General features: G+C 40.4%; 1 protein-coding gene across 1 annotated transcript in view; it reads left to right on the forward strand.

Moving 5' to 3' along the window:
* LOC141008892 (cGMP-dependent protein kinase 1-like) overlaps positions 1-12,491 on the forward strand; it is a 94,526-nt gene that overhangs the window by 52,206 nt on the left and 29,829 nt on the right. Inside the window, exons 4-5 of the mRNA XM_073481247.1 lie at positions 8,833-8,938; positions 12,299-12,362. Of these exons, the coding sequence (XP_073337348.1) occupies positions 8,833-8,938; positions 12,299-12,362 (170 nt within the window). The remainder of the gene's footprint in view (positions 1-8,832; positions 8,939-12,298; positions 12,363-12,491) is intronic.

Genomic DNA, 12,491 nt, shown 5'->3' on the forward strand with positions numbered 1-12,491 from the left:
CCAATATAATAAGTTCCATCACTTTGCATAGTCTACTAAACAGAAAAATGTCGGGTGAGAGAGAAAGCTTTTCTGTCTGTGTATGTACACACAGTAAAATATATAGAGCCGTGAATTATACTTAGTTACTAATAAATATATTTCTTGTCATCAGAGTGTACACGGTTTCCTGCACACTTCACTGCTTACGGCTCTGGCCTAATCTTTATTACCACTGTCATGTGGCCCCATGGTGCATTTGGAGAGTAATGTGGATTTTGTTCGGTACAAATGTCAAATGCTTTCTACTTCAGATGAATCATCACGGGCCAGACACAGACTATTTTGAGTCGTTTTAAAACCCCATTAAAACTTCTGGCACTCAAAACAGAAATCTAGATTATGGTCACGGTGAGGAACGATGTTTGATGTTTCCAAACCCCATGCTCTCTGGATACAAATTGTCATGACCAGAGTGCAGAGAAGAAATCTCATCCATACTTATATAATTTAATGAGCAAAAATTAGATTACAAGAACAAACACACACGGAACATTTGCATAATGCCTGAGGCTACAATTCAGTTACAATGATATACGACTGAATCAAATCAATGAGTGACTCCTTCCACTGCTTACAGGCCTTGTCCTGTATTCAGTCTTGTTGGCAACAACCATGTGCATGTCATCTCCCCGTTGTTATTCTCTGGCTTAAACATTCTTCCTCCTTCTTTTGGGACCAACAGAGCTAGTTGTCCAATTATTGCAGAGTTCACAATCAACACTATTGATCTATTGTTGCAAACAAATGGGAGAAATGAATGGGTGAGGGATCATGATCACTGAGTCAAGGAGGAGGAAAGACAGGAGGAGCACGATAACGTGCTCAGCTGCTGGTGGAATGGCTATGAACAGCCATCCTTTATTCGGAGGGGGGGATTACATTTAATTTAGAGGAGCTTTCAGGGGCAAAGAGAAACTAGAATTACTGTCTTGTAGTTGTATGCCTCCAACTGCAAGTCAAGTTGCAGCTTACATCCATATCTGTGGTGTCCACACAGAGTTATGGCTTAATTGACATATTTGATTCCAGTGAATAATTTCCAGTGAGAAACACGCTGTCTTCACTTAGAGACTATTTTTACAGAGGAGCACAGAGGGCTGATAGAGCGCTTCATCACATGGAGCGACCACAATCACCTCAAACTCAAAATCAACACCAACCAGCGAGCTCATGGTGGACTGCTGCTGCACTGTGTCTATTAGTGTGAAAGTTCATTGAAAGAAAACCAAATCAAATCCCTTGCATGTGTCAACATGTTTGGCCAATAAAGTTTGTAAAGTAAATAAAGTATAAATACATTATTTTTTGGCCCTTTTTCATGGCTTTAATGACAGGAAAGCTTGAGAGATGACAGGAAATGGGATGAGAGAGAGGGGTTGACATTCAACAAAGGGCCGCAGGTCGGACTCAAACCCTGGGCCACTGCAGCCTCTGTACATGGGTCGCATGCTCTACCAACTGAGCTACTGGGGCTGATAATGTTTTAAAGATTCTGCCTGACAGCAGAGAAGATCTATACAATCACCATAGTTTCAAGGTGGGCACCCAAGATAGGTTTTTGCTGAACATTATGATGTCACAATTAAGTTGACTTTTGACCTTTTGGATATAAAATCTTCATCCTCATCATTTTATCCTGTTAGCAATTTGTGTCAAATTTTGTCGTAATTAGTGTATGAAATCTTGAGTTAGGGCCTAAACTGTGTTTTGCGAGGCCACAGTGAGTCAGTTCATCCTTATGTCAACTTAGGTCAACAAATTAATTTTTTTGCATATCCAGATTGATTTTTGGAAGTCTGGACAGCAAAAAAACACATGAAATGCATTTTTGCAAAACATCTCTGAGTCATATTTGGAGGTGGCTTGAAATGCGATTCAAATTGGATTTCTACACATGAGTCTTGCTGCTCTGGCCGCTCATATTGGATTTCAAAGAGTCTTTTGTATCACTAGCAGTGCGACAAACAATGGCAATGTCAAATCAGAGAAACGGAAGTGCAGACCAGATGTAATGAAATTCCCTCCAGCCGTTCCTCAGACTGCCTTCACGAGAACAGCACAAACAGGACATCATATTGACCTTTGACAACCATATTCTAATCAGTTCATCCCTGAGTCCAAGTGGATGTATGGGCGAAATTTGAGGAAATTCCCTCAAGGAGCTACACAGATATTGTGGTCGCAAGAATGGGATGGGTAACCTGAAAGCATTATGCCGCTGGAGCACAAATACAGTAGGTGTTAAACATTGATCGGCAGTGATATTGAGATAATCATGATTTTAAATTAAGGAACAACACATATTAACACACTGTACATGCAAACCAGCCATTGTGAAATATAAAGGAATATGATATTTAAGAATCAATGAACAATAAAGTGCAATAAACATTGGCACATTGCACAGCCAGTATTTTCCACACAAGCCCACACACCAGTGGACTGGTTCACATGAAGAGGGTATTTTCACAGCATACACAAGAGCCAATTTTTGGAAAAAGCAGCAATTTTATCACATTTGCTCCCCTGGATCAGCACATCCTGGCTCTGTATCTGAATTACCCCTATTTGCATGTGTGCTACAAGTGTCAATCGATGCACATCAAGAACCTCGACACTCTGCAGCGCTGCCCATGTGTGATGTACTGCAGCCATTTTTTCAACATTTTTTAAAGTGATTGAATACATATATTTGAAACCTTTCACCACTATATTAATGCAAGATTCGTGTTCACATGCCAAGACTGTTGCTAGAAGAATCACTGATCTAATCCGATGCACTTGTCATGTACAGCAGATGATGTGATGTAAAGCTTGTCACAAAAGGACAACACAACGCAGACTGGAGCAACTGGCCTCCAGGTAGTGCTTTCATTAAATTTCACAGGTGTTCCTGTTTTATTCTGTCAACAGAATACACTTGTGGGTTTCATGTTGCATTAACAGTCCTCCACTGCAGGACCAGTGATCATCCCACTGGACAACACATTAACCACTTCCTCAAAACCTTTCACAGACAATATCCCTGCATCTTTCCAGCCGTTGTGATGAGTATCCATAAAGCTGTGAAGCTAATGGTCGGCAGCCCACGTTCATTAAGACATTCATCTGCGCCCTCACTACACGATAACAAGCTCCCTGAGTCTCATTGCAATTTAGTCAAGCCTCTGAATAATATGCTTACCTGCTGTGGTGTCCTGCAGGCTCCCTACATATCTTATTTCCCAGCGGCCCACACTCCCCCTTCCTCGCACTCCCAGAAAACACTACATTGCTCACTGCATAGTGGGCAATGACGTCTAACCTCCCACTCTTGTTGCTCCGGGGTCATATTAGAAGGCTAATGATTTCTCTCTAGATCTATCTCCATATACCAGGTTTGTTCAGTTTACCCCCCCATGGAAACAACCGTTTTTGATTAGATAAGACATAACCCGACCCAGATATGATTGTAATTCTTTTTTTAAAAATGGGGAGGAGAAACAACATGTTGTGGAACATGTGTGTTTGGCCATCCACTGTGCTTGACTCTGTGGATAGTAGGGTTGCAGTGTTTCAGTGTATACAGTGGTATGAAAACTGACAGTTATCATACTGTTTACATTTTATTTAGCTACAGTATTTAATTCTACTATATTATTGTTATTGAATATCTTGATATTTCACGCACGTATATATCCGTGATAATAAAGCACTTATTCAAGTGAATAAAGAAACTTATTTTGAACCTTTAGTACACATGTAAACAGCCTTTTACATCACTGAAAATGGACCTTTTGGAAAACTCCTTCCAGCTTGAAGATATTCAGAAACTCAGTTTGAAGTGTTTACATCTGGAGGGGCAGGAACTGAGATTTTGGAAACGATGAACTGAGATTTTTGGAAATGATGACACACACATTCATCAGTGTTTGTAGCATGATTGCAAAATGTGAACTTGGAGTACGTGTCATGATATTGGAGTACTTACTTAGTACGTAATGGATGTGATATTGTTTAATGTTATATTTAGAAAACCTTTTACAAGTGGATTCTTTAAAGAGCAGTCACATTCCCCTGCCTCATTCATACAGTAGTATTTACTGTAACTAAGCAACCGACCAGGTGTGTTGGTACAGACCAGAGACGCTCACAAGTCATTTTTTGTCTCTTATGGTTGTAATGAGCATTCTATCATCTGCTGCGTGCCACCCGGTCTGCTTATAACACTGCATAGTTTTATCTAAGGAATTCGAAGTGTGTACTGTGTTATCATCACTCCTTTATCTATTAGCATAGAGTATTATCAGCACTGATTAGTTGTTTGGTATATGATCACTTTAAACAGCCTACTGCAGTGCAATATGAAGACAAACACACAATGAAAGCTTTCCTTTAAAATGAATAACTGTATTTTGCTTTGCAACATAAATACACAGCTACAGTAGCTAAATGCAAAACACTAATGCTGCCAAATTATCTGAGATATACTGCAAATCCATAAACTGGTGATATTAAAACATGAACAGTTTGTGAGGGCACTCAATCTTGCTCTGTGAGAGAATCAACTCACTGCAATCAGGTATGTGTGGCACTGATTGGCTGTGATTAAGCCCAGGTGTGGGGAGTCTTCATATACCCTGAGTCTCCAGTGCCCTGTGCTGACTCATTATCTCACCTTCAGAGGTAGTGAGAGGTTCTCCCTGTTGTCGGTGTGTCTGAAAACACCCAACTCAGAATTTTGTGTGTATATTTCCCAGTGAATAACTTGGTGCTGGAGAGTTTGCTGTGACTCCAGTCTTTTTGGTTATCAAAGGTCTCGCGGGTAGCCTTTGCCTTTCATTTCGAGTTTTCTGGGTCTCCTGGACAATTTTGGTTTTGAGTCAGCTGCTTGGCAGCGGTGGTTTAGTTAATCATTTTTGGTGCTTTATATCTTTAAGGAAGCCTGTAGTGGCTCTTTACAATTTCGTTGTTTTGTTTTCCCCCCATTTCCAATCTATCGCTACTGCGATTTTGTGGTTATCCCCCTGGGATAGAGACACCCAGGGGTAAAACTCGTGATGAATTATCATTGGAGTTATTGGCTGTCTTAAGTCCTTTTCTTACAGAACAGAACATTTTTGTGGATACAGTTGTCTGTTGTGTTATTTAACAGTAGACATCAGCTGATTTTTATTCCTGGAAGAAAAGTTTGTGTTTTGGAATGAAACCCATCAGAACCATGCTTTTCTCTGAGATTTTTTGCTTGCCATCAGTTCTAGGTTTACACGTAAGTAGCACACTGTACTAAACGTGTGTAGCAGGCGCTGAGGTTACAGTAACTTTCACATTACCAAGTAACTGACCTAACCGGGTTTGTTTTCAGCTACGTGATGAAGTTTGATGTGGTCGATCCAGCATCCTTTATATTCATTCACCAAACATTTCATTAGGTGATTCTTTTGTTTGTGCCTTGTGTTTAGTTCCTGTAGACAAAGCTTCTGACAAACAGGAGAGCAGCAGCAGTTGTTGTGCTCGTCGACATAATGCTGTTGTCATCTGTGGCCGCGTGATGCACAAGGTTACGAATGAGGAAATGATGTTCAGCTCGTCAGACATTTTCTTAATGTTAATGTGCCAAAAAATAAAAAAATAAAGATTGTTCAAGAGTCCCAATTCTCGAGTCCGAGTGTAGTCTCAAGTCTTTTGAGGGCGAGTCTCAAGTCACTGAGTGTGTGACTCAAGTGGGACTAGAGTTCAAGTCCCCATCTGGTATGGACAGAGAGACTTCTGAAATGGTGCTTTAAAGCTCAGCTGGACAGAGATTTTCTATTTTTTTTTGTGTAAGCCCTGTTTCCAAAAATGCTCGTGTATGTGTGGACCAGAAGGGTCATTTTAACTGATAATAATATGAACAGTTGTGATCATGATACTTTGAAACTGTGATATTTTCTGCGATGGTGATTGTACCATCAAAATCTCATACTGCTGTAAACCTAATGTATCATTTTATATGTCTACTATTGTGTCAGATGATTCTCTAATTATTTATTTGAACATATGTTTATATGTATGTGCATACAGCAGCGCGTGTGTGTTTATATCTAAGACTTGTGTGTATCTGTGTGTATGTGCTCCCTGAATGTGTGAATCTGATATCTGTGCGTGCTTGAACAGGATGTTTGGATATCTGTATATCCACACATCCGTGTCAATACATTTTTATGTCATGCTGTGTGTTGGGGGGCTCCTGCTCCAGGAAAGTGTCTCTAACTGAAGACAGTGTCAGTCTGTGTAATGAGGGCATTCCTCCTGTGGTTTGGCCCTATTTTCAAGTGCTGCCAATCTATTGGTCTAGAGTAAAAGAGTTGTACTGTCTGTAAGAGTGCGTTCACTCACTCATGTGTATGTACATAAAGACCAGGAGTGTATGATTTTGAGCACGCATGTGCATTTATGTGTGTTATATTATGTTAATGTATGTGCTCATGAAGCCAATTATGAAATTAAATTTGGATGATTTATTATCTATTTGCTACTGACATTTAAATTCAAACCTTCCTTGTCGAAATTAGCCATCATTTCTACCTCTAAGTCCTTGTATCTTGAACGTGTGACAACTAGCCACAACTGGCCTCTAATAAGGGAAACCACTGTACTCATGAGAACAGAAAGTTGGTTTGGCGTGTGTGTGAGCGCGTGGGACTCACATTTACTAAGTGTAGATGATTAGATACAATTAGCAAATGCCTATTAAAAAGAGGCCCAGCAGTCATCCTCCTGAAAAAATGTCACACTGGGAGGATGCAGAATGAAAAACTTGTGACAGACATTCGCACTGAGACTAAACATTAAGTAGGCTGACTGTTATCTGATGAATTTTTTTTTTACATGTCCCTGTGGCCATGCGGCTCCCTGGGGGTCTCCAGATTTGTTTTGGGGTCAGACTGCTGATTCTCTCTATCATCTTTCTCAGTGAGACTCACAGTCTTCTCACAGTCTACAGCACAACTCCACAAAAGAAACACTGAAGTCAAAATAATAGCAGAAGATAATGATACTGGCAATTGTGAGATGCCATTTTGAAATAATTATGCTAAACTGTTACCAATGTGAAGTACTGCATTCCACATAGTGGCTCAGCTAGATGTAATATGGGATTTTGACATGTTTTGTTATGAAGTTTCTGCCCCAACAATCCAATTTCTTCTATGAATTGGGGTCGAATGGGGGAATTTAATGACATCCAGGTGTGGGTGAGAGGTCCATTGCTCTGATTGAAACCCACATAGCCTGGTTCCAACAGAGTCTGCTCTTCACAACAGACATCTGTCGAGGTGAAACATATTCTGATCAAAAGTGACTGCGCAAGACCCCAGAGAGAGAGAGCTGCTGAGGCTCCAAACACTCAAAATGGCAAGAAAAGGAATTTGGAAAGAGCCAGGCCATCATCAGTCAACAGACAGGCATAAAAATTAAAAAAGATTTAGCATGAGTTTCTGCTCTTGAAGGGCTGGGTATAAAGATTGCAAGAATGCTATATTTAAAGAAAAAAACTCTGCATACCGACACTTTAACCTCCATCTACTCCATGTGTAGAGAAGATAATAGTTTGGAGTTGGTGCCTGGGGGCCAGCGCAGATTGCAATCATTGAAGGAACAATTTATTCCAAATTGTCCTAGGAAGTTGTACAGAATAACATCGGGGTAGCTGTTTGTGATTTAAAACTTGACATCAGTCGTCACACAGTTTGATAATTGCCCTTAACACGAAGAGCAATCAGTGACTCAGGGGCTTTAACCGATTAAAAGAAAACATTGGCATAGTCAAGTCAGTTTCCTGACCTTAAACCAATTAAAATGCTGTAGCATGACTTGAGGCAAGCCATCCATGCAAGGTATTTAAAAATACCAATTAACTGCAGCTGCTGAGTAAAGAGTTTTTGTCCAGAATGCCAGCAGCAAAAGAAAACGTTTAGACATTGTGACTGAAATTATTGCCACTAAAAGAGCGATTCATCCAAAAATGAAAATTCACTCATTAGCTACTCACCCCCATGCTGACGGAAAGTTGGGTTTTTTTACAGTCCACAAAACATTTCTGGAGCTTCGAGGCAAAACAGCGTGTCAGCATTCTCCTAAAAAACAAAAGTAGGTAGTGAGAAAAATGTATCCATACATTGAATCCATCCATTTCATGATCCAAGTCTCCAGAAAGCCAAAGATCCTAAATTGATTCAAAAAGATGTCATTTACACCCTTTTTTAAAGCCAAGATCTTCACCGTAGCTGCTAAGCTAAAAGTGTTGAGGTGAGCTAACAGGCTCGAGTTTGCTTTGAGGGTGTAAATAACGTCTTTTCCAATCAGTTTGGAATCTCAGGGCTTCCAGATACTTGATTACGCTGTAAGAGCTGTATGGAAAAGACAAGTCTCCATCTACTATAGTTGTTTTGGAGAATGCTACAATGCTGTTTTTATGTGAAGCTCCTGAAATGTTTTGTGTACTACAAAACTTCCCTCAACTTTCCATCCGCATGAGGGTGAGGAGATGAAGACCAAATTTTTGTTTTTTAGTGAACTTATCCTTTAATAGCTTTTAAATTCAAATTTACTCACACAAGCCACATGCCATGACACCACTGTGAGTCTTCTCACATTTCAAGTTCAATATCAAATACTTTAAAGTGCATATGTTATTCACTATATTCATATTGTGCATGCATAAAGCATAAAGCTGTTGCAGGGCATGTATTATGCGTAAATGTGCTGCTATATTATTCAGATTGCCTGAGGATATTAGCTGACGTGGCTTATGTTTCTCCTTCTTTCCAGCTCTAACAAATGTGAAGCTGTGGGCCATTGACCGGCAATGTTTTCAGACGATCATGATGAGGACGGGTCTCATCAAGCACACAGAGTACATGGAGTTTCTGAAAAGGTGAGGATCCGGGGTAATTTGTCCCACAATGACAAACAAACAGCCCCAATGGGGCTTTGATCTGAAATGCAATGAATTCATTAACAGAATGAATTCAGGAGAAAATGTGTGAGCTGTTTTTCAGAAGATTCCTTAATCTGTCCAGTAAATTATATATCACAACATTAATTTCTAGTGTGTCAGTGAAGGTGTCATTCATCCTACTGGAGAAAAACCTGTATCATCTTTCTTTTATGGCCATATCTGTATCACAGGGCCCCACGCCCTCACCGCTTCCATAGAAAAGCCTATTATCATTTAAAAGGCTTGCAGACTGCAGTCGTTTTTGGGCCTGCATGCAGTATAGGATAAAAGAAAGACCCATCAAAAGACAGAGGTAGAGCACTGTGTCGTGATCAAGATGCATGAGATGCAATCACAGTATCTCTGTCACTCCCTATCTCTATTTGACTTCCCTGTTTCTAGTCATCCACTTTGGTCTTCATTAAGCCAATTATGAAAATGATATAACATCTTCCCTCTATTACATTTGCCTAATCCATGTTCACGTTGTTTCAGGACAGATTCTAGAGGTTTCTACGATGTCTCCTCACTTCCTCTTACACAGGCGCTCTCTGTACTGTATTTTTCACGCTCTGTCTACGTTTATTCTGATTTAACAAAACTTCCGACACTGTTTCTGACAGATTTCTTTCAAGGCAGGCGGCTGTATAGAGCACGTAGGAAACCGACTCTTCAGGAGACTTCAGCAAATAATCATACCTAAACTACAAAATAGATTGTATGTCAGTACCTTCTTAAATGGCGCATTTTCTCACAGAAATGATCCTATGCAGGTTCCCTGATGTGCACCCTTTTACATCGAGGTACAGTTATGTTTGGGAAGTCAAACTTCTTGGTTATGGTTCGGGAAAGATCACAACATGGTTAATCAATGTTTACTGTTCGGGAAAAGACAGGATGCAATCTGTGATGCAATTTATTTTCACCTTCATTTCTTAGGCCTGGAGCAGGGCATTATATAGATAATATATCATATCATATCTTGATATGAGACTATACATCATCTTAGATATTTGGATATCGTGATATTGCATTAGTGTTGTCTTTTTCCTAGTTTTAGAGGCTGCATTGCAGTAAACTGCTGTAATTTTCTGAACTTACCAGACAGTTTATGTCCAGGTTGGGTTGGGATGGTCTTGACATAAAGTACTTGTATACATTTTTATTTTATTTGATATCTCTGTAAATAGAACAATGCAATGCCTAACTGAGTCATGTGAGATGTAAAAAAACAGAATGTCTGTCAAGTTGGGGTTGGGCTCGGTTACTACTCTCTCGGGGTCGGTCAGGTTTGGACACAAGAGAGCACAAGCATCCTAAGCTGCACGCTAGCGCCCAGCCAACTATATCGCTTCATAAGGGCAGAAGGGTGAACATTTTCAGACAGTTTCTCCTAGAAGGAATCCCTGGTAATACACTCAGGTATTCACATCAAATAGTTGTGTAACAAATAAAAACGAGAGCTGAGAGAGAAGTTCAAACTCCTTTATCACCTCTGCACAGCAGGCTAATCACAATACGTAGTGGGTGGGAATGTGATTTTGTCGGCAGGTTTCTGAAGCTATTGGAACATCTAACAGGATCTTCTAATGGTGTATACTGGCACCTAAGACATGTGCAGCAGTACAACAACATCATTCCACTTTTGCCTTTGCGACTGAAAGCGAACAATCATGCATTTCTTTGCCAGAGAAACATAAACCATAGAACATAATGACAAATACTTTCTTAAGTGAGGAGAGTGTCCCTGGATGACACAACAGTCAGGTTAGTCACAATAAAGCCATTTCAACCCTTGCTGTGTCCACAGTACTCAGCATGAGGAAAGACTTTAAGACATTCTGTACAGTATGTCTTCCAACCAGATAAAAAAAACACTATTAGTCTTACTGTCATGTCTCAAGCTGAAGCTATTTTGGTGATGGCTTTGACTAACAAAAGAAACAAGAAACTTCTCTTCACTGAGTGCAAGCATGTACTGTATGGCTGCCGTTGCCTCTCAGCTGCTCTTGCATAACAGTCCAACAGATAAGTAAATATTTAATAGATGTACGTATTGCTTGGTTTGGGCTCACTCTGTGTGTTTGGTTTCTAAAGTGGAAATCAGATTTATAGCAACGTTTGTTAATCCACAGTCTGTGGGTAATAACATCGATGCTTTGTTTCTTCGAAGCAGTTCTAATAAAAGAGCTGTAGTTTGAGTCTAAGAACAAACACATGCTGGTCCCTGTGAGCCTTCTACCCACTCTTTAACTGCTGTGAAAATATATATTTGCTCTCACAAGTTGTGGAGGAGGAACACAGATGAAAACCTACCTCTCTCTAGTATTATTCTAAATCAGTCCATCTCCAGGAAGAGTAACAGCAAGGGTGGTGTTAATGAACTGACAAACATCGCCTTGGTTTACAAATGCGTATTGCTGTGAAGAAAGTAAATAAGTGTTGTCATGTTAGAAGGTTAAAATGATTAAAAAAAATACCACATTAGCAAATTTGCACATCTCCATTGGCCTCGTGTAATTAATAAATTTGCTGTAACAAAATGAAGCCGTTGGTTCAGAGACTTACAACAACAGAGGCTGTGTGAAAACAGCTCCACAGCTTGAGGGACTGAAACTCCATATGTTTCACGTAGAGTGAGGTCATCCGTTCACTGCAGAGCTGATTAGCTCGAGTCTCTGTCGAGGAAGCAACAACACAAGGATCAGTACAGTGGCCGGGTCTGGGTTGGGGGCCGAGACAAGATGGTTTAGATTACTGTAATAAAGCATGGAAAATGAGGGGGGAGAAGGAGATGGAGAAACAGAGGGAGAGATGATATGGGGAGATAAGTCCTTTGTTCACCAATACGGGTTATTTTCCCCCCGCCTTGATAAACATTGGGCCAGTTTAATTTAGTAGGCTTGATAACAAGCAGATAGCATTCATTGGTGCTGCCGGGAAGCGAACGGAACAAACATTAAAGCCTCACACTGGTGTATTCACCCATAGGATCTGATGCCCCGCTGTGTATGTAGACACACTGCCCGGTTTATGCTGAAATATTTATGTACACATATTGTAATACAGGCCAACTCCCTTAGTATAGTACTGATTTTATGTGTTCTGTTGCCTGCATTTTGTTGTTCACTGTAGATCAAAGGTCTGCTTCGATTCTGGTCAACTGATTCAAAGTCAATACTTAGCTGCCAGCTACAATGCATTCTACTTTATCAAAAACACTTCATCAGTAATATATGTAATGTGTATGAATCTGTCTATTTTACTATCTAACAGCCACTTTTCTTTCTCCTGCAGCGTCCCCACATTCCACGGGCTGCAAGAAGATATTCTGAGCAAGCTTGCAGATGTCCTTGAGGAGGTAACTGCCTCGTTCCACAGCCTGTGACATCTGCAGCACAAAGCCCTACTCCACACATTTCAATAGGCCACCATACATTCACTGTCTCTCATTGCAGTGGGAGAGGGGAGCCAGAAGGGAAATGAAGGC

The sequence above is a fragment of the Pagrus major genome, chromosome 15 (genome assembly GCF_040436345.1).
Source record: "Pagrus major chromosome 15, Pma_NU_1.0".
In the NCBI taxonomy this organism is placed as follows: domain Eukaryota; kingdom Metazoa; phylum Chordata; class Actinopteri; order Spariformes; family Sparidae; genus Pagrus; species Pagrus major.